This window comes from Salmo salar, chromosome 20 (assembly GCF_965601325.2).
Source record: "Salmo salar chromosome 20, fSalSal1, whole genome shotgun sequence".
Lineage (NCBI taxonomy): Eukaryota > Metazoa > Chordata > Actinopteri > Salmoniformes > Salmonidae > Salmo > Salmo salar.
Genome location: NC_138310.1, coordinates 89,289,470 through 89,312,483, shown reverse-complemented (window position 1 = coordinate 89,312,483; position 23,014 = coordinate 89,289,470). Strand labels below are relative to the sequence as shown.

The following is a 23,014-nucleotide window of genomic DNA, read 5'->3' as shown; positions in this document are numbered from 1 at the left end:
ACTTCTCTAACCTGGTGAGGTGCTACCTGGCTGAGGTCTGACTTCTCTAACCTGGTGAGGTGTTCCCTGGCTGAGGTCTGACTTCTCTAACCTGGTGAGGTGCTCCCTGGCTGAGGTCTGACTTCTCTAACCTGGTGAGGTGTTCCCTGGCTGAGGTCTGACTTCTCTAACCTGGTGAGGTGCTCCCTGGCTGAGGTCTGACTTCTCTAACCTGGTGAGGTGTTCCCTGGCTGAGGTCTGACTTCTCTAACCTGGTGAGGTGTTCCTGGCTGAGGTCTGACTTCTCTAACCTGGTGAGGTGCTCCCTGGCTGAGGTCTGACTTCTCTAACCTGGTGAGGTGTTCCCTGGCTGAGGTCTGACTTCTCTACCCTGGTGAGGTGCTCCCTGGCTGAGGTCTGACTTCTCTAACCTGGTGAGGTGTTCCCTGGCTAAGGTCTGACTTCTCTAACCTGGTGAGGTGTTCCCTGGCTGAAGACTGACTTCTCTAACCTGGTGAGGTGCTCCCTGGCTGAGGTCTGACTTCTCTAACCTGGTGAGGTGTTCCTGGCTGAGGTCTGACTTCTCTAACCTGGTGAGGTGCTCCCTGGCTGAGGTCTGACTTCTCTAACCTGGTGAGGTGTTCCCTGGCTGAGGTCTGACTTCTCTAACCTGGTGAGGTGCTCCCTGGCTGAGGTCTGACTTCTCTAACCTGGTGAGGTGTTCCTGGCTGAGGTCTGACTTCTCTAACCTGGTGAGGTGTTCCCTGGCTGAGGTCTGACTTCTCTAACCTGGTGAGGTGTTCCTGGCAGAGGTCTGACTTCTCTAACCTGGTGAGGTGTTCCTGGCTGAGGTCTGACTTCTCTAACCTGGTGAGGTGCTCCCTGGCTGAGGTCTGACTTCTCTACCCTGGTGAGGTGTTCCCTGGCTGAGGTCTGACTTCTCTAACCTGGTGAGGTGTTGTTCCCTGGCTGAGGTCTGACTTCTCTAACCTGGTGAGGTGCTCCCTGGCTGAGGTCTGACTTCTCTAACCTGGTGAGGTGTTCCCTGGCTGAGGTCTGACTTCTCTAACCTGGTGAGGTGTTCCCTGGCTGAGGTCTGACTTCTCTAACCTGGTGAGGTGTTCCCTGGCTGAGGTCTGACTTCTCTAACCTTGTGAGGTGCTCCCTGGCTGAGGTCTGACTTCTCTAACCTGGTGAGGTGTTCCCTGGCTGAGGTCTGACTTCTCTAACCTGGTGAGGTGCTCCCTGGCTGAGGTCTGACTTCTCTAACCTGGTGAGGTGTTCCTGGCTGAGGTCTGACTTCTCTAACCTGGTGAGGTGTTCCTGGCAGAGGTCTGACTTCTCTAACCTGGTGAGGTGCTCCTGGCTGAGGTCTGACTTCTCTAACCTGGTGAGGTGTTCCCTGGCTGAGGTCTGACTTCTCTAACCTGGTGAGGTGTTCCTGGCTGAGGTCTGACTTCTCTAACCTGGTGAGGTGTTCCTGGCTGAGGTCTGACTTCTCTAACCTGGTGAGGTGTTCCTGGCTGAGGTCTGACTTCTCTAACCTGGTGAGGTGTTCCTGGCTGAGGTCTGACTTCTCTAACCTGGTGAGGTGTTCCCTGACTGAGGTCTGACTTCTCTAACCTGGTGAGGTGCTCCCTGGCTGAGGTCTGACTTCTCTAACCTGGTGAGGTGTTCCCTGGCTGAGGTCTGACTTCTCTAACCTGGTGAGGTGTTCCTGGCTGAGGTCTGACTTCTCTAACCTGGTGAGGTGTTCCTGGCTGAGGTCTGACTTCTCTAACCTGGTGAGGTGTTCCCTGGCTGAGGTCTGACTTCTCTAACCTGGTGAGGTGTTCCTGGCTGAGGTCTGACAGACTGAACTCCAGGCTGTGTTCTCTCCACATGTCAGCTGACTTGGACCTCTTCTTCTTGAAGCTAACTCCCTCCCGGGGTTCCTGGGGTTCCCGGGGTCCGTCTCTGGTCTTTTGGAGGTAGGTCCCCTCCCCAGTGTTATTGTACAGGCCTAGACCTCTGTCCTGGGGGCACTGGGGTCTAGTCCCTGGTGTTGCTGCGTCTAACTGGGGTCCTACAGAGGGGTTGTCCAGGTGGGGCCCTACAGATGGATTGTCCAGATGGGGCCCTACAGATGGATTGTCCAGATGGGGCCCTACAGAGGGGTTGTCCAGGTGGGTATGGAAGGAAACGGGCCGGAGGTTCATGGCCATGCGGTCCACCCAGATAGGGGAGAAGTCTGACAGGACATTGGTCTGGTTGAAGGGCTCCAGGGCATGATCCGCTAAGGACTGTGGGATACTAGGGGTGCTGCTGGAACGCGTGGAGGTCTCAGAATTACGGTGTTCTGCTTTGCCCTGAGTGGCGTGGCGGTCGTGGCGGTCGTGGGTGCAGCGGGTGGAACCGGAGCTGGACTGGTGCTTGGAGATGCGGAGGGAACGAGACATGTGTTTGCGGGACAGGTAGCCATGTTGGGTACCGTAGAAGGCCTGGTCGCCGTTCTGACTCTCCACGTTGCCCATGGTTCACAGTCTGAAACAGGAAACACAGATAACATCACAGATAAACAACTAATGATGTTATACAGAGATAGAATAATGTGTGTCAAAACCACAACATTTTAAATCATAGAGAATACACAAAAGTAACACACTATTGCCCTGGATAAAATAATATAACTGACAATTCTGAAATGTTTTTACTCACTAACAACTTGGATTATGTATTAGTTAACCAACCTGCAGTCTGTCGATGACATCACTGGCATGCTGAGTTTCACCATCAGACTGTCTATCCAATCACAGAGAGAGAGAGAGAGAGAGAGAGAAAATGGGAGATGCCGCTGTACTCTAAAGATCTGGAGGAGAGAGGAAACAGAAACCCTGGTCAGTCATCACAGTAGAACTAAATAATACCTTGGTTTTACTAGTAGTCTTTCTGGAGGAACAACAACTGTACAAGAGGAAGGAGTCTGCTTGCTGGGAATCAATTGCAGGCATTTTGTTGTTAAAGTTCCACATATATCGGTGAATAAGGCAGTGACTGGGAACACACATAAATGAGGTTGTGAGAATAATGACCAATGATCAGCTAACAGTTTTACTACGACCTGATAGAGCTTTACTACACCCATATGGGTCATTATACTGTTACTACTTGAACTGGTTTTACTGGGCTATGAAATATGTTTGAAGTGTGGTTGCCACTGGTTAAAACAAGACCTAATAAAACTAGGAAGTGTCACAAACAAATCTGAAACATTGTACCACACACACACACAAATCCTACAGAAAGGAAAAAAGAAATAAAACACAGGGATGCTCTGTGGGTGAGATGTCCCTTATGACTAGAAAGTGATTAAGTTGAGGGAATCAATCTGTCCTCCATTAGACCAGGGTTCAATAGCTCCGTGCAGGGCCCTACTCTCTGTGACCCTATCCAGCAGAGAGAGAGACAGAGAGAGAGAGAGACAGAGAGAGACAGAGAGACAGCGAGACAGAGAGAGAGAGAGAGAGAGAGAGAGAGAGAGAGAGAGAGAGAGAGAGAGGACAGAGAGAGACAGAGAGAGAGAGAGACAGAGAGAGACAGAGAAGAGAGAGAGAGAGACAGAGAGAGAGAGAGAGAGAGAGAGGAGAGAGAGAGAGAGAGACAGAGAGAGAGAGAGAGACAGAGAGAGAGAGAGAGAGAGAGAGACAGAGACAGAGAGAGAGAGAGACAGAGAGAGAGGGAGACAGAGAGAGAGAGAGTGAGAGAGAGAGTTTGGCCACAACAGATCCTGTTTTAACAGCCTGGTCAAGCCTGGAGCTGGGCTGAGGGTTAACGGGGCAAACCTGGGATTCGAAAAACGACTAAGCGGTCACACCGCCACTTGATTTGGTAAATAGCTGAAGGATGAAGGTAGACAAATGTAACCACTGTCTAGTTCATACACAGAGCTATGGATGCAAGGATTGATCAAAATTGATGTACCAGTCACAGACTGCCCAGAGAACAGTTTACAGGGAGAGGTAGTAGTGTACTGTAGGAGCAAAGTTAACATGCAGCAGAGAGGGAGAGAGACCGAGAGGGACGAGAGAAACCGAGAGAGAGAGAGAGACCAAGAAAGAGAGAGACCGAGAGAGACAGAGTGAGAGTGAGACCCGAGAGAGAGAGAGACAGAGAGCGAGAGAGAGAGACCGAGAGCGAGAGAGACCGAGAGCGAGAGAGACCGAGAGCGAGAGACCGAGAGAGAGAGAGAGAGAGAGAGAGAGAGAGACCCCGAGAGAGATCCCGAGTGAGAGATCCCAAGTGAGAGAGGTAGAAGCGTACAGGGAGAGCTAGTTGGAGCAAAACTAGCATAACACAGAAGTGGTTTCCAATGCTGCCGTGCCTCCTCTGACTCCTCCCATCACACCACATCTCTGACAGGGGACAGGAAATCATCCACTCAGCTCGTCTCTCAATGAGCAGCAGGCATTCAGTCAGCGTGTGACGGGGAGGACAAGAAAGAGGAGGAGAGGAAAAATGGAAGAGAGGAAAGACGGAGGAGAGGAAAGATGGAGAGGAAATGGAGGACAGAGTACATACATCCTGAGCATGTCCGGGTTAGTTAGAGATGGAGCAAGCTGAGCATGGGTTAGTTAGAGATGGAGCAAGCTGAGCATGCCGGGTTAGTTAGAGATGGAGCAAGCTGAGCATGGGTTAGTTAGAGATGGAGCAAGCTGAGCATGTCTGGGTTAGTTAGAGATGGAGCAAGCTGAGCATGTCTGGGTTAGTTAGAGATGGAGCAAGCTGAGCATGCCTGGGTTAGTTAGAGATGGAGCAAGCTGAGCATGGGTTAGTTAGAGATGGAGCAAGCTGAGCATGTCTGGGTTAGTTAGAGATGGAGCAAGCTGAGCATGTCTGGGTTAGTTAGAGATGGAGCAAGCTGAGCATGCCGGGTTAGTTAGAGATGGAGCAAGCTGAGCATGGGTTAGTTAGAGATGGAGCAAGCTGAGCATGGGTTAGTTAGAGATGGAGCAAGCTGAGCATGGGTTAGTTAGAGATGGAGCAAGCTGAGCAGCACCAACTCCTCTGTGTTGGTTGAAGTTTCTATGGCATGAAGTTAGGGGGTAGGAGGGAGGGAGGGGGTACATGGAGAAAGGAGAGAAGAGGACTCACCTTCTTGCCAGTCAGTCAGACAGCCAGCCAGCCAGTCAGTCCTAAAGGGACTAGTCCATTAGCCACACTGATGGAACAGAGGAGAAAACAACAAAGATGATGCTTTCCCGCTGATGTTCGCTCTTTCATTCACCTCTTTTAGGACAGACCCTTTAGGGAGGAATTGTCTTTGAATGTAGCCAGGACAGAGAGTGATCCCTGTCTTTTACTGTAGCGTAGTACTCTCTCTCTCACACACACACTGCTGCACATGCACTCAAGCTGAAGGTGAAGAGGAATGGTTACATAAAGGTTAGACTGACCCTGTTTTCTGTGCTCTCCTTCCCGTCTCTCTCTCTCTCACTCCTTGACCACTACCGCTCTCTCCTTCCCCCTACCGCTCTCGCTCCCTCTCCTTCCCCCTACCGCTCTCTCCCTCTCCTTCCCCCTACCGCTCTCTCTCCCTCTCCTTCCCCCTACCGCTCTCTCTCCCTCTCCTTCCCCCTACCGCTCTCTCTCCCTCTCCTTCCCCCTACCGCTCTCTCTCCCTCTCCTTCCCCCTACCGCTCTCTCTCCCTCTCCTTCCCCCTACCGCTCTCTCCCTCTCCTTCCCCCTACCGCTCTCTCTCCCTCTCCTTCCCCCTACCGCTCTCTCTCCCTCTCCTTCCCCCTACCGCTCTCTCTCCCTCTCCTTCCCCCTACCGCTCTCTCTCCCTCTCCTTCCCCCTACCGCTCTCTCCCTCTCCTTCCCCCTACCGCTCTCTCCCTCTCCTTCCACCTACCTACCTACCTACCTACCTACCTACCTACCTACCTACCTACCTACCTACCTACCTACCTACCTACCTACCTACCTACCTACCTACCTACCTACCTACCTACCTACCTACCTACCTACCTACCTCTTCTTCCCCTACCTACCTCTCCTTCCCCCTACCTACCTACCTCTCCTTCCCCCTACCTACCTACCTCTCCTTCCCCCTACCTACCTACCTCTCCTTCCCCCTACTTACCTACCTCTCCTTCCCCCTACCTACCTATCTCTCCTTCCCCCTACCTACCTACCTCTCCTTCCCCCTACCTACCTACCTCTCCTTCGCCCTACATACCTACCTACCTACCTACCTACCTACCTCTCCTTCCCCCTACCTACCTCTCCTTCCCCCTACCTACCTACCTCTCCTTCCCCCTACCTAGCTACCTACCTTTCCTTTCCTCTACCTACCTACCTCTCCTTCCCCCTACCTACCTCTCCCCCTTCTCTCCTTCCCCCTACCTACCTACCTACCTACCTACCTACCTACCTACCTACCTACCTACCTACCTACCTACCTACCTACCTACCTACCTACCTACCTACCTACCTACCTACCTACCTACCTCTCCTTCCCCCTACCTACCTACCTACCTCTCCTTCCCCTACCTACCTCTCCCCCTTCTCTCCTTCCCCCTACCTACCTCTCCCCCTTCTCTCCTTCCACCTACCTACCTACCTACCTACCTACCTACCTACCTACCTACCTACCTACCTACCTACCTACCTACCTACCTACCTACCTACCTACCTACCTACCTCCCTCCCTCCTTCCTCTAGCCCCCCTATCCCTCTCACCCTATCCCCCCTACCTCTTTCAGTCTCCATCCTCTCCTTCCCTTCCCCTCTACACCTCTCCTTCTCTCGTTCTCTCTACATCCTCTCCTTCTCTCTTAATGTTGTCACAATACCAGAATTTTTACAACACAACGTTTAGCATCACGATACTCACTACCAAAACGACACCACGTTTAGCATCACGATACTCACTACCACGTTTAGCATCACGATACTCACTACCACGTTTAGCATCACGATACTCACTACCAAAACGACACCACGTTTAGCATCACGATACTCACTACCAAAACGATACCACGTTTAGCATCACGATACTCACTACCAAAACGATACCACGGGGGAAAAAAATGGCGTATCAGCCAAAGTCCCAGAATGACTGTTGATCCAGACAGATAAAGTCAACAACTGCTCTGATTAATTGCTGGGCATCATTTGAGTTTAATATCATTATATTTGATGTCAACATTTTTCAGTGAAAGCCACGTATGCACCGATGAATCATTTTATAAGGAAAGGGGGATACCTGAATGCATTCAACTGAAATGTGTCTTCCCCATTTAACCCAACCCCTCTGAATCAGAGAGGGGGGGGGGGGTAGTGGGTTAACTGCCTTGTTCAGGGGCAGAACGACAGATTTGTACCTTGTCAGCTCGGGGATTCGATCCAGCAACCTTTCGGTTACTAGTCCAACGCTCTAACCACTAGGCTACCTGCCTCTAACCACTAGGCTACACTGAAGTGTTAGGAATAAGGCCTGTTTTTCTTTTGAAGCCAGAAGGAGGCTAGTATCAGCTACATTTATGCCTTTACTAGACTATGGGGATATTCTATATATGAATGCTTCCGCTCAGTGTTTGAGATCAATTGACACCCTTTTCCATAGAGCATTGAGATATATTTTAAACCCTTACGCACCACTGCACTTTATATACCAGGGTTGGCTGGCCTTCTCTAGTCTATCATCAGCTCAGTCACTGGTATACTTTTATTTACAAAGCCATTTTTGGGTTTACTACCATTTTATTTGTGCATTTTTATTGTTCAGAAATGTGGTGGGTTCAGTCTTCGTTCGCAGGTCTTTATCCTGTTTACTGTTCCAAATGTCCGAACTGAATTTGGTAAAAGGGCTTTTATGTACTCTGCCCCATCGGCTTGGAACGCCTTACAAAATACTGTTAAACTGGAAGAACTTGGTTGGTGTTTTTAAATCATTGATGAAGGATTTTGAGGTTGATTCCTTGACATGTCAATATTTTTTATTTATTTTATTTGCCGCTTTATGATTTTGTTATACTCTAATTATGCTAACTTTTCATGTTATCTGTCTGTAATTGTGAAAGGACTTGGTGCTGCCTATGTTGTCCAGGACGCTCTTGAAAAAAAAAGAGATTGAAAATCTCAAAATGAGCCCTTCCTGGTTAAATAAAGGTTAAATAAAGGTTAAATAAAGGTTAAATAAAACAAAATACAAGCAAATGCAGATGTAACCCAGACCGCCTATTCACAATACAGGCGGATGGATATTCGAGAGGAGTGTGTGCAATGCATTGAGCCTGTTTACACAGATTTCATGTGGAAAACAATCCCTTCCATTTGGGACTTATTTTATTGTACTGATTAACAACAGGAGTATCAAATCTCTTCTTTTACAAAACGTGTGTGTTGTATCTTTAAACCCACTACTGATGGTAATTCATGGCGAGGCACGCGCTCACTCAGTCTCCAGTTCGGGTGAGGAAAGGACGTGTCATGGCGATGGGGGGGGGGGTCTTTTGGATGTGATGGAGAGACGAGTATGTGAATTAATAAAGTTGTTGATGAAATCAGCCTATTTTGCCTATCACAAACAAAGTACTAGGGGTTAGTGAATTGATGTTACCTTTAGCTAGACTAGACTTTAGTGTACTGTGTAATGTTATTCACTCGGGACACACACACACACACACACACACACACACACACACACACTAGGGAGAAAGAAGGGGGAATGAGGAGGAAAATGCCATTGCACTAACCTCTGGATTCAGTGAAGAGCCCGGCCAGGCTTGCACAATGTTGGCAGAGAGAGACAGAGACCTAGCAGTAAGACAGACAGCCAGGGTGCTTCCAGGCTTCCGCTCATATTCAACCCCCCCACCACCACCCCCACCCCCACCCCACTGGGACAATAGACTCTGTTTTTCAGCTCACTACAGATTTCCAAGTTCATCGTTTTAGTGTGTGTCATCGTGTGTGTGTGTGTGTGTGTGTGTGTGTGTGTGTGTGTGTGTGTGTGTAGATTAAGTCCCATAGCTTAAGACAACAGTAAACCCTTTGAAATGGATCCTTGTGAGAACATACAGTTATGAATATAACTACTGTTCCCTGAAGGAGGGAACGAGGTATAACACACTATGGGGAGTCAACGACCAATCATATTCACCTGAAGGAAGGAACGAGGTATAACACACTATGGGGAGTCAACGACCAATCATATTCACCTGAAGGAAGGAACGGGTGAGTATTGGGAGTAAACGACCAATCACATTCACCTGAAGGAGGGAACGAGGTATAACACACTATTGTGAGTAAACGACCAATCACATTCACCGGAAGGAGGGAACGAGGTATAACACTATTGGGAGTCAACGACCAATCACATTCACCTGAAGGAAGGAACGAGGTATAACACACTATTGGGAGTAAACGACCAATAGGGAGGGACCGCGTCCCCCTCTGCCTGTTGAGGTACGCCACCAGCGTCCTGTTGTGGGACCTTACCAACACATTAGAAGGAAACGGCTCAGCGCCAGCAAATCAGTCAGTAGCCCGGTCTGATATCCTCTGATTCACACTCTGAAAACCCTCCACAGCCAATCACGGATAGTATAGCATCCCTGGAATCCGGACTCCGAACACAGCCAGAGAAACCGGAATGAGCCTAACTCAGCTGAGATGACACCCACAGCAACTCAGACCACCGCTGCTGCCAGCAGTCTCAACATCTTCCTCGCTGACTCAGCAGGACTGATGTTGAACCCAGCAGGAGACAATGGGTCACACGAACTGGCACCGAACCAAGGCCTCCTGAGCATGTTTCCACCTTAAGCAACAGGACAGCACTCGTGAGTATCTTTAACTTTTATTGTGAAACCCCATGCCCTAGCCCCTACGGTCAGAGGTTCAAACTCAGCTGGTTAGCCTTTTTTATTTTTTTATTTTTACGTACTCAAACAAGGAAGCACTGGCTACACAAGCAGAGCAGAAAGTAGTGGGTTTTTAGCAAACCGAAGACCCGAAACGTACCACACCTGGAAAAGACGAGTACTCTCTCCCCACTAACAGACACCTAAGTCAGAGCCGAATCTCATAGCCTTCGTGTGCTTGAAAAGTGTGTGTGTGTGTGTGGGGGGGGGGGGGGGGGGGGGGGGAAGTAAGAGGGGGAGAGAGAGGGAGAAAAAAAAGGGAGAGAAAGCTTCTAAATGACTGCTAGATGAGTCTTAAATTGTGTGTGTGTGTGTGTGTGTGTGTTAAAAGCTGCAGTGTTGAGGGTGGCAGGGTACGTTAGCTGCATATTCCCACTATTAATAAATGAAGGAGAGACAGTAGAGTGGAGAACCATGTTTCAGCTCTCTCTGTCGGATTACAGCGGCGAGTCTTTTCTGGGTAAGTCTCAAAAGAGCTTTCTACACCTGGAATGTGCCCAGTATTCTTTAAAGAAAATTATTCAAGCTCTGTCAAATTGGTTGTTGATCATTGCTAGACAACCATTTTCAGGTCTTGCCATAGATTTTCAAGTAGATTTAAGTCAAAACTGTAACTCGGCCACTTAGGAACATTTACTATTTTCTTGGTAAGCAACTCCAGTGTACATTTGTAAGGTTAATGTCCTGCTGAAAGGTGAATTCATCTCCCAGTGTCTGGTGGGAACAAGGGTTTACTCTAGGATTTTGCCTGGGTTGAGCTAACCTTTTCCACCACTGTGCAGCCACCAATATGCTTGAAAATATAGAGAGTGGTACTCAGCCATGTGTTGTATTGGATTAGCCCCAAAAAGTTAATTGCTTTAACACATATTTTTTGCAGTATTACTTTAGTGCCTTGTTGCAAACAGGATGCGTGTTTTGGAATATTTTTTATTCTGTACAGGATTCCTTCTTTCACTCTGTCATTTAGGTTAGCATTGTGAAGTAACTACAACGTTGGACCTGAGAATCTGAGCCCTAGGACCATGCCTCAGGACTGCTTGGCCTGACGACTCCTGGCTGCCCCCTTCCCACCTGGCCATGCTGCTGATCTAGTTTCTGCTGTTCTGCCTACGGTTATGGAACTGTGACCTGTTCACCGCACCTGCCATCTTATCCCGGACCTGCGGTTTCCACCCCCTCTACCGCACCTGCAGTCTCGACCTCTGAATGCTTGTCTATGAAAAGCCAACTGACATTTACTCCTGAGGTGCTGGCTGACCTGTTACACCCTCTATAACCACTGTGATTATTATTTGACCCTGCTGGTCATGTATGAACGTTTGAACATCTTGAAGAACGATCTATCCTTAATGACCATGTACTCTTATAATCTCCACCGGCATAGCCAGAAGAGGACTGGCCACCCCTCAGAGCATGGTTCCTCACTAGGTTTCTGCCTTTCTAGGGAGTTTTTCCTAGCCACCGTGCTTCTACATCTGCATTGCTTGCTGTTTGGGGTTTTAGGCTGGGTTTCTGTATAAGCGCTTTGTGACATCTGCTGATGTAAAATGGGCTTTATAAATACATTTTATTAATTGTTGATCCATCCTCAGATTTCTCCCACCATAGCCATTAAACTCTAACTGTTTTAAAGTCACCATTTGCCTCATGGTGAAATCCCTGAGCGGTTTCAAATCAAAACAAACTTTATTAGTCACATGCACCGAATACAAAAAGTGTACACTTCACCGTGAAATGCTTACTTACAAGTCACATTTCCTTCCTCTCCAGTAACTGAGTTAGGAAGGACGCCTGTATCTTTGTAGTGACTGGGTGTATTGATACACCATCCAAAATGTAATTAATAACTTCACCATGCTCAAAGGGATATTCATTTCTGCGTTATTTTTTATTTTACCCATCTACCAATAGGTCCTCTTCTTTGAGAGGCACTGGAAAGCCTCCCTGGTCTTTGTGGTTGAATATGTGTTTGAAATTCACTGCTCGACTGAGGGACCTTAAAGATAATTTTATGTGTGGGATACAGATGGAGGTAGTCATACCAAAATCATGTTAAACACTATTTCAGTGTTGACTCCTAAACTTATTTAAGCTTTACTTTTTTTATTAATTTGTAAAGATTTCTAAAAACATACTTCCACTTTGACATTATGGGGTATTGTGAGTAGGCCAGTCACAAAACAACTCAATTTAATCCACTTTAAATTCAGGCTGTAACACAACAAAATGTGGAAAAAGTCAAGACTGAACACTTTCTGAAGGCGCTGTACGGTTTCCAGTGTGTTGAAGTGGTGCTTTTTGAGCGTTCACTATAGTGAGATAAAATGAATAGAAGAGCTGTAGATCTATACTAAATCTTGGAGTATTTCTGTAGTGGAGTAGCACTGGAGAGTTCTCCTGTTGTATATTTAGGATGTTTATCACTGTAATACTAAAAAAGGTGATTAATTGCTCACTTGGTTTCCTTTTTTTAACCCACTGATCTCTGATCTTCCACGTCGCACACTTTGGGAATACAGCAAGCAGGTTAAATATTGAATTGTGGAATGTGTGTCCAGGTGTTCCATGCTCCCAGTAAGCTCGCTCCCTCCCTCCGTCTCTCTCTCCCTCCCTCCCTCCCTCAGTCCGTCCTTCTCCCTCAGTCTGTCTTCCCTCCGTCCGTCTGCCTCCCTCCCTCCCTCCGTCTCCCTCCCTCCCTCCGTCTCCCTCCCTCCCTCCGTCTCCCTCCCTCCGTCCGTCCGTCCCTCCCTCCCTCCCTCCCTCCCTCCGTCTCCCTCCCTCCCTCCGTCCGTCTCCCTCCCTCCCTCCGTCCGTCTCCCTCCCTCCCTCCGTCGTCATCCCTTCGTCCGTCCGTCCGTCCGTCTCCCTCCCTCCGTCTCCCTCCCTCCGTCCGTCCGTCTCCGTCCGTCCGTCCCCCTCCCTCCGTCTCTCCCCCCTTTCAGATGGCTAAGTATTGCACCTGTACTGCCATTACTCTACCTCCATTTCCTTCTCATTTAACTACTCATAGTATTGCCATACAGGACTTCCCTGCTGTCGCTTGCCTTTCTCTGCCATTTTTACCAACTGTTAACGACAATAACGTAGTGGTGGAGAGGCGACTTAGAGAAAACAATACAGAACTATCTTGCTCTCATTTAAGGGCACAAATACAAAATTGCTAAGTGAAAAGAATTGGAGTGTAAAATGTTGTGTTGGCGTTATGACAGAGTCTGGGCAATTGAATAATTGGGTCACAGCGAGCAAGAACAAGCCTGTTTCTCCCTGTTCTCTTCCCTTCCTTCAGGACACAGTTAGATAGCAGTCACATGTTCAGTCACATATAGCAGTCACACAGATAGCAGTCACATGTTCATTCCTATAGCTAGCTGTTACTGCAGTCACGTGTTCATTCCTATAGCTAGCTGTTACGTGTTCATTCCTATAGCTAGCTGTTACAGCAGTCACATGTTCATTCCAATAGCTAGCTGTTACTGCAGTCACGTGTTTATTCCTATAGCTAGCTGTTACGTGTTCATTCCTATAGCTAGCTGTTACGTGTTCATTCCTATAGCTAGCTGTTACGTGTTCATTCCTATAGCTAGCTGTTACGTGTTCATTCCTATAGCTAGCTGTTACTGCAGTCACGTGTTCATTCCTATAGCTAGCTGTTACTGCAGTCACGTGTTCATTCCTATAGCTAGCTGTTACAGCAGTCACATGTTCATTCCTATAGCTAGCTGTTACATGTTCATTCCTATAGCTAGCTGTTACTGCAGTCACATGTTCATTCCTATAGCTAGCTGTTACTGCAGTCACGTGTTCATTCCTATAGCTAGCTGTTACTGCAGTCACGTGTTCATTCCTATAGCTAGCTGTTACGTGTTCATTCCTATAGCTAGCTGTTACATGTTCATTCCTATAGCTAGCTGTTACAGCAGTCACATGTTCATTCCTATAGCTAGCTGTTACTGCAGTCACGTGTTCATTCCTATAGCTAGCTGTTACGTGTTCATTCCTATAGCTAGCTGTTACATGTTCATTCCTATAGCTAGCTGTTACTGCAGTCACATGTTCATTCCTATAGCTAGCTGTTACTGCAGTCACGTGTTCATTCCTATAGCTAGCTGTTACTGCAGTCACGTGTTCATTCCTATAGCTAGCTGTTACGTGTTCATTCCTATAGCTAGCTGTTACATGTTCATTCCTATAGCTAGCTGTTACAGCAGTCACATGTTCATTCCTATAGCTAGCTGTTACTGCAGTCACGTGTTCATTCCTATAGCTAGCTGTTACGTGTTCATTCCTATAGCTAGCTGTTACATGTTCATTCCTATAGCTAGCTGTTACTGCAGTCACGTGTTCATTCCTATAGCTAGCTGTTACTGCAGTCACGTGTTCATTCCTATAGCTAGCTGTTACAGCAGTCACATGTTCATTCCTATAGCTAGCTGTTACATGTTCATTCCTATAGCTAGCTGTTACTGCAGTCACATGTTCATTCCTATAGCTAGCTGTTACGTGTTCATTCCTATAGCTAGCTGTTACATGTTCATTCCTATAGCTAGCTGTTACAGCAGTCACATGTTCATTCCTATAGCTAGCTGTTACTGCAGTCACGTGTTCATTCCTATAGCTAGCTGTTACGTGTTCATTCCTATAGCTAGCTGTTACATGTTCATTCCTATAGCTAGCTGTTACAGCAGTCACATGTTCATTCCTATAGCTAGCTGTTACATGTTCATTCCTATAGCTAGCTGTTACAGCAGTCACATGTTCATTCCAATAGCTAGCTGTTACTGCAGTCACGTGTTTATTCCTATAGCTAGCTGTTACGTGTTCATTCCTATAGCTAGCTGTTACGTGTTCATTCCTATAGCTAGCTGTTACGTGTTCATTCCTATAGCTAGCTGTTACGTGTTCATTCCTATAGCTAGCTGTTACTGCAGTCACGTGTTCATTCCTATAGCTAGCTGTTACTGCAGTCACGTGTTCATTCCTATAGCTAGCTGTTACAGCAGTCACATGTTCATTCCTATAGCTAGCTGTTACATGTTCATTCCTATAGCTAGCTGTTACTGCAGTCACATGTTCATTCCTATAGCTAGCTGTTACTGCAGTCACGTGTTCATTCCTATAGCTAGCTGTTACTGCAGTCACGTGTTCATTCCTATAGCTAGCTGTTACGTGTTCATTCCTATAGCTAGCTGTTACATGTTCATTCCTATAGCTAGCTGTTACAGCAGTCACATGTTCATTCCTATAGCTAGCTGTTACTGCAGTCACGTGTTCATTCCTATAGCTAGCTGTTACGTGTTCATTCCTATAGCTAGCTGTTACATGTTCATTCCTATAGCTAGCTGTTACAGCAGTCACATGTTCATTCCTATAGCTAGCTGTTACTGCAGTCACGTGTTCATTCCTATAGCTAGCTGTTACGTGTTCATTCCTATAGCTAGCTGTTACATGTTCATTCCTATAGCTAGCTGTTACTGCAGTCACGTGTTCATTCCTATAGCTAGCTGTTACTGCAGTCACGTGTTCATTCCTATAGCTAGCTGTTACAGCAGTCACATGTTCATTCCTATAGCTAGCTGTTACATGTTCATTCCTATAGCTAGCTGTTACTGCAGTCACATGTTCATTCCTATAGCTAGCTGTTACTGCAGTCACGTGTTCATTCCTATAGCTAGCTGTTACTGCAGTCACGTGTTCATTCCTATAGCTAGCTGTTACGTGTTCATTCCTATAGCTAGCTGTTACATGTTCATTCCTATAGCTAGCTGTTACAGCAGTCACATGTTCATTCCTATAGCTAGCTGTTACTGCAGTCACGTGTTCATTCCTATAGCTAGCTGTTACGTGTTCATTCCTATAGCTAGCTGTTACATGTTCATTCCTATAGCTAGCTGTTACAGCAGTCATGTGTTCATTCCTATAGCCATTATAGTATGAAGATATGTTCATCAGCATTCGGAGGCATAGGCGCGAGACAGAGAGACAGAGGTTCATTAGCCTACATAAGTGTTTACTTAAATACATAAGCAGAGTGAATTCCAGTTCTGTTCTGTTTCTTTAGGACACAGTTTGCTAGCTGCTATTACGATTTACATTCACGTCATTAAGCAGACGCTCTTATCCAGGGCGACTTACAGGAGCAGTAAGGGTTAAGTGCTTTGCTCAAGGGCACATCGACAGATTGTTTTCAGCTAGTCGGCTCAGGGATTCAAACCAACAACCTTTCAGTTACTGGCCCAACGCTCTTAAATCGCTAGGCTACCTGGATATATAACATGGATATATGTTAGGTTAACCTTACTACTATAGTGTATAGTATGGTGAAGTTCATCGGCAATAGTAGCTGGGCTCTCAGAGAGACAGAGAGAGAGATTCATATGCAGTAATTAATTCCAGCCACCCATGACTCTGGGGGAAGAATAGGTTTATTGTGGGGCCACATTAGTAACTGTGTAGCAACAGGAATGATGGTGGATCTCACCACTATGGCTTCACTGACACAACAAAATATCCTCTATACCCCATAACCAGATGATCCATCCTGTCCCCTAGATTATAACACATGTAAAGGTGACAAGTACACTGATTCATGGTCCTTGTTGCAGCACATCAGCAACACCTACGACTGACTGAAACAACAGTCTTCAGATAGTGTTCATCATAAGGTAACCTATGACTAAGAATGCTTAGTGGATCTCAATACAAAGTGAACTGTATCCATACCCACTACAACATTGGCAGTATTTAATGTATAACATTATTTCTGGGGCAACTAACTACCAGGCCCGAGAGATGTAGACACAGTGAATAAACCATACGGGTCACTGTATGAAGAACACTAACCAGGCAATGTTATCCCTAGTTCCTTTTGAATATCTAGGACAGTAAAAAACAAACAAACCAAAAAACGGTTGTTTTCTCTCAGGCGTCTAGGGCAGAGGACAGAGGGCTTGCAGAGAGATGACATGCTATCTCTTCCACCCTGCAGCTGAAAGAGTTCAGATGTAGCTTGGAGGGAACTCTCTCTCTCTCGCTCTCTCGCTCTCTCTCTCTCTCTCTCTCTCTCTCTCTCTCTCTCTCTCTGCTCTGCTCTGCTCTGTCACCTGCCTGCTCTACATAACGAAAAAGTAAACATTGTGTCCCAAATGGCACCCTATTCCCTATAGGGCCCCGGTCAAAAGTAGTGCACTATAAAAAGGGAATAAGGTGCCATTTTGGGACGAACGTAAAGAATGAAGGGATCCTTTCTATAACTCCTCTATTTCTTGTTAAGTGCTCCAGTCCACAGCGCAAAGACAGGCTATCGTTGCTCCGGTCCACAGAGCAAAGCAAGGCTAACGTTGCTCCGGTCCACAGCGCAAAGCCAGGCTAACGTTGCTCCAGTCCACAGAGCAAAGCCAGGCTAACGTTGCTCCAGTCCACAGAGCAAAGCCAGGCTAACGTTGCTCCAGTCCACAGAGCAAAGCCAGGCTAACGTTGCTCCAGTCCACAGAGCAAAGCCAGGCTAACGTTGCTCCGGTCCACAGAGCAAAGCCAGGCTAACGTTGCTCCGGTACACAGTGCAAAGCCAGGCTAACGATGCTCCAGTCCACAGAGCAAAGCCAGGCTAACGTTGCTCCGGTACACAGTGCAAAGCCACGCTAACGTTGCTCCAGTCCACAGAGCAAAGCCAGGCTAACGTTGCTCCAGTCCACAGAGCAAAGCCAGGCTAACGTTGCTCCAGTCCACAGAGCAAAGCCAGGCTAACGTTGCTCCAGTCCACAGAGCAAAGCCAGGCTAACGTTGCTCCAGTCCACAGAGCAAAGCCAGGCTAACGTTGCTCCGGTCCACAGAGCAAAGCCAGGCTAACGTTGCTCCGGTCCACAGAGCAAAGCCAGGCTAACGTTGCTCCGGTACACAGTGCAAAGCCAGGCTAACGATGCTCCAGTCCACAGAGCAAAGCCAGGCTAACGTTGCTCCGGTACACAGTGCAAAGCCACGCTAACATTGCTCCAGTCCACAGTGAAAAATAAAAAAAATTCAAAAGCTCCTGGGAGCAGACATCAGAAATCCAACCCCCCCAGAAAAATGGGATTAGAAAATGGTGTATCAACACATTTTTCGCTAGCCTAAAGAGAATAATACCACTGTTGAAATCACAGCAGACATATTTTCACTAACAGAAAACCATCTATTATATTAGGCTAGCCTGGAATCCAAATGTAATACCACTCTGTTTCACATCAGAGTTTGCTTGTTGCAGGTATGTGGGAATGATTCGATGAGATCTTGAAAGAAATGAGAAACTGCCACACTGCTCTTGCCAGTACCTCTTTGTTTATTTAAGCAGATCTTTTTAGGCCTACATACTGTATTCCCTACGTGTTCTTTTTCATTAAAGTGAAACACAGTTCTATCAAATAGGATCCCAGGCTTTTAAACAGAGTTCTATCCACTAGGGATCCCAGGCTTTTAAACAGAGTTCTATCCAATAGGATCCCAGGCTTTTAAACAGAGTTCTATCCACTAGGGATCCCAGGCTTTTAAACAGAGTTCTATCCAATAGGATCCCGGGCTTTTAAACAGTGTTCTATCCAATAGGGATCCCTAGACTTTGGCCTATTCCACAGTCAAAGCAACATCTCTACTGAAAGGGGACCAGGCTACGGTGCAGTAGCTCTCCACCATCCACTTTATGAACTCAGAATAACACCAGTGTAATGTGACACAGGCCATAGCCTACCCTCCACAAAGGGCCATGGCTACATCCCAAATGCCACCCTATTCCCTTTACAGTGCACTACCTTTGACCAGAGCCCTATAGGAATGACAGAGTAGGGTGCCATTTGGCACGCACATCATGTCACCTGCTCAGATTACCTCTGTGTTGTACACAACATTGACATTGGGTCATCCTATACGTGACAGGTAGATCTATGGCCCTTTAGTGATTAAAGACCACTTAAAAGCTCAGATTATATTTGACAAATACTTGGGCCTGTCGGGACAGGAACAGTACAAAAAGTTCCTCGGCCCGACTTGATCCAAGCCTCCTACCCCCCTGGGACACAGAATATATCATGACACTTCTCTCATTGAGGAAATTACAAGGGGGAAAATGAGAATTCCTGCCCTACAGCCAAAATATCTGACTAATGGATTTTCAAAAGAGAGAGGGAGGGTGGGGTGTGTGGGGGGGAGATGGACAAGCTCCCGTATCTGTTAGGTGAAACATCACAGTGTGTAATCGTCACAGCAAAATCATTTAGAAAAATGCTGCAATAAGAAAATTGGTAACCAGTGGTGAACAAACACCAAAATAAATAAAAACCACACGCCAGCTGCTGAGAGGGCCCAGGTAGAGCCAGCTGCTGAGAGGGCCCAGGTAGAGCCAGCTGCTGAGAGGGCCCAGGTAGAGCCAGCTGCTGAGAGGGCCCAGGTAGAGCCAGCTGCTGAGAGGGCCCAGGTAGAGCCAGCTGCTGAGAGGGCCCAGGTAGAGCCAGCTGCTGAGAGGGCCCAGGTAGAGCCAGCTGCTGAGAGGGCCCAGGTGGAGTCAGCTAATTGTGTACGGTGTAAGTAGTTTAATTAGTCTATTAGCTATTTTATCTTTATTTATAGGCTATTCCCATTTTATTTAGAGTATCAATCGATGGCCTCTACAGGTCCGTACCGATACGCTTTTTTTTGTACATGGCTAATAAACTAACATTTCAAACGCTCTCTTTTTGAAACATTTGTGTTTAATGGTAACTATTAATTTGTGATTGTTTATTTCACATCTAACATATACAGTTGAAGTCGGAAGTTTACATACACCTTAGCCAAATACATTTAAACTTAGCTTTTCACAATTCCTGACATTTATCCTAGTAAAAATTCCCTGTCCTAGGTCAGTTAGGGTCACCACTTTATTTTAAGAATGTGAAATGTCAGAATAAATAGTAGAGAGTGATTTATTTCAGCTTTTATTTCTATCATCACATTCCCAGTGGGTCAGAAGCTTGCATACACTCAATTAGTATTTAACTTGTATTATTAGTATTTAATTGTTTAACTTGGGTCAAACGTTTTGGGTAGCCTTCCACAAGCTTCCCACAATAAGTTGGGTGAATTGTGGCCCATTCCTCCTGACAGAGCTGGTGTAACTGAGTCAGGTTTGTAGGTCTCCTTACTCACACACACCTTTTCAGTTCTGCCCACAAATGTTCTATAGGATTGAGGTCAGGGCTTTGTGATGGCCACTCCAATACCTTGACTTTGTTGTCCTTAAGCCATTTTGCCACAACTTTGGAAGTATGTTTGGGGTCATTGTCCATTTGAAAGACCCATTTGCGACCTGATGTCTTGAAATGTTGCTTCAATATATCCACATAATTTTCCTTCCTCATGATGCCATGTATTTTGTGAATTGCACCAGTCCCTCCTGCAGCAAAGTACCCCCACAACATGATGCTGCCACCCCCTTGCTTCACGGTTTGGATGGTGTTCTTTGGCTTGCAAGCCTCCCCCTTTTCCCTCCAAACATATCAATGGTCATTATAGCCAAACAGTTCTATTTTTGTTTCATCAGACCAGAGGACATTTCTCCAAAAGACGGTACGATCTTTGTCCCCATGTGCAGTTGCAAACGTAGTCTGGCTTTTTTATGGCGGTTTTGGAGCAGTGACTTCTTCCTTGCTGAGCGGCCTTTCAGGTTATGTCGATATAGGACTCGTTTTACTGTGGCTATAAATACTTTTGTACCCGTTTCCTCCAGCATCTCATCTCATCAAGGTCCTTTGCTGTTGTTCTGGGATTGATTTGCACTTTTCGCACCAAAGTATGTTCATCTCTAGGAGACAGAACGCGTCTCCTTCCTGAGCGGTATGACGGCTGCGTGGTCCCATGGTGTTTACACTTGCGTACTATTGTTTGTACAAATGAACGTGGTACCTTCAGGTGTTTGGAAATTGCTCCCAAGGATGAACCAGACTTGTGGAGGTCTACAATTGTTTTTCTGAGGTCTTGGCTGATTTCTTTTGATTTTTCCATGATGTCAAGCAAAGAGGCACTGAGTTTGAAGGTAGGCCTTGAAATACATCCACAGGTACACCTCCAATTGACTCAAATGATGTCAATTAGCCTATCAGAAGCTTCTACAGCCATGACATAATTATCTGTAATTTTCCAAGCTGTTTAAAGGCACAGTCAACTTAGTGTATGTGAACTTCTGACCCACTGGAAGTGTGATACAGTGAATTATAAGTGAAATAATCTGTCTGTAAACAATAGTTGGAAAAATTACTTGTGTCATGCACAAAGTATAGGTCCTAACCGACTTTCCAAAACTACAGTTTGTTAACAAGAAATTTGTGGTGGTTGAAAAACGAGTTTTAATGACTCCAACCTAAGTGTATGTAAACTTCCGACTTCAACTGTATGTTTCCCATGACAATAAACCCCCTTGAATTTAATTGATAGAGAGACAGAAGAGAGACAGAAGAGAGACAGAAGAGAGACAGAAGATAGATTGGAGAAAGAAAGAGAGAGAGCGAGCTTACTGGGAACACCGAACACCTGGACACACAATCCACAAGCTTCAAAAGAGACATTTGACCTGCCTGCTGTATTCCCAGTGTGCAACGTGGAAGATCAGAGATCAGTGGGTAAAAAAAAGGAAGAAAAAAGAGCAATTATAGTGATTAACGTCCTAAATATACAACAGGAGAACTCTCCAGAAATACTCCAAGATTTACTATAGATCTACAGCTCTTCTATTCATTTTATCTCACTATAGTGAATGCTCAAAAACCACCACTTCAACACACCGTAGAAACAGAATTCAACAACGTGGCTCTACAAACAACGGTTTGCCTGTCTCACAGAGCCTCTACACATCTTTACGTTCCCGTCACCCAGACTAACTAATACTGGTGAAAGAGAGCCAGGAATGGATAGTCTGACTGACTAGTCCCAACACAGACCCCCCCCTCAACACAACACAGCCCTGTAATCAACGAGGCTGGAACACCACAGATGTCAGGTGTGAGGAAAGGTGTTGCTGGAGAGAGGAGCTAGGAGAGCTGTCTGTCTGTCTGTCTGTCTGTCTCCTCACCAGCCATGGTAACCATGTTGTCTGTCTGTCAGTCCTCACCAGCCATGGTAACCATGTTGTCTGTCTGTCAGTCAGTCCTCACCAGCCATGGTAACCATGTTGTCTGTCTGTCTGTCTGTCTGTCTGTCTGTCTCCTCACCAGCCATGGTAACCATGTTGTCTGTCTGTCAGTCCTCACCAGCCATGGTAACCATGTTGTCTGTCTGTCTGTCAGTCCTCACCAGCCATGGTAACCATGTTGTCTGTCTGTCTGTCAGTCCTCACCAGCCATGGTAACCATGCTGTCTGTCTGTCTGTCAGTCCTCACCAGCCATGGTAACCATGTTGTCTGTCTGTCTGTCAGTCCTCACCAGCCATGGTAACCATGTTGTCTGTCTGTCGCAGTCCTCACCAGCCATGGTAACCATGTTGTCTGTCTGTCGCAGTCCTCACCAGCCATGGTAACCATGTTGTCTGTCTGTCTGTCAGTCCTCACCAGCCATGGTAACCATGTTGTCTGTCTGTCTGTCAGTCCTCACCAGCCATGGTAACCATGTTGTCTGTCTGTCTGTCGTCCTCACCAGCCATGGTAACCATGTTGTCTGTCTGTCTGTCAGTCCTCACCAGCCATGGTAACCATGTTGTCTGTCTGTCTGTCGTCCTCACCAGCCATGGTAACCATGTTGTCTGTCTGTCTGTCAGTCCTCACCAGCCATGGTAACCATGTTGTCTGTCTGTCTGTCAGTCCTCACCAGCCATGGTAACCATGTTGTCTGTCTGTCTGTCAGTCCTCACCAGCCATGGTAACCATGTTGTCTGTCTGTCTGTCAGTCCTCACCAGCCATGGTAACCATGTTGTCTGTCTGTCTGTCAGTCCCTCACCAGCCATGGTAACCATGTTGTCTGTCTGTCTGTCAGTCCTCACCAGCCATGGTAACCATGTTGTCTGTCTGTCTGTCAGTCCTCACCAGCCATGGTAACCATGTTGTCTGTCTGTCTGTCAGTCCTCACCAGCCATGGTAACCATGTTGTCTGTCTGTCTGTCAGTCCTCACCAGCCATGGTAACCATGTTG

At 46.8% G+C, this 23,014-nt stretch overlaps 1 protein-coding gene across 4 annotated transcripts in view; it reads right to left on the bottom strand.

Annotated features, from left to right (window-relative positions):
• The window catches only part of LOC106581531 (rho guanine nucleotide exchange factor TIAM1), a 169,406-nt gene that overhangs the window by 72,774 nt on the left and 73,618 nt on the right, over nt 1-23,014 (bottom strand). For all 4 annotated transcript variants that reach the window (XM_045704104.2, XM_045704103.2, XM_082966802.1 and 1 more), the window contains exons 2-4: nt 5,110-5,176; nt 2,709-2,827; nt 1,801-2,502 (exon numbers count right to left, since the gene is read on the bottom strand). In XM_045704104.2, coding sequence (XP_045560060.2) covers nt 1,801-2,492 — 692 coding nt within the window. In that variant the 5' untranslated portion in view covers nt 2,493-2,502; nt 2,709-2,827; nt 5,110-5,176. The remainder of the gene's footprint in view (nt 1-1,800; nt 2,503-2,708; nt 2,828-5,109; nt 5,177-23,014) is intronic.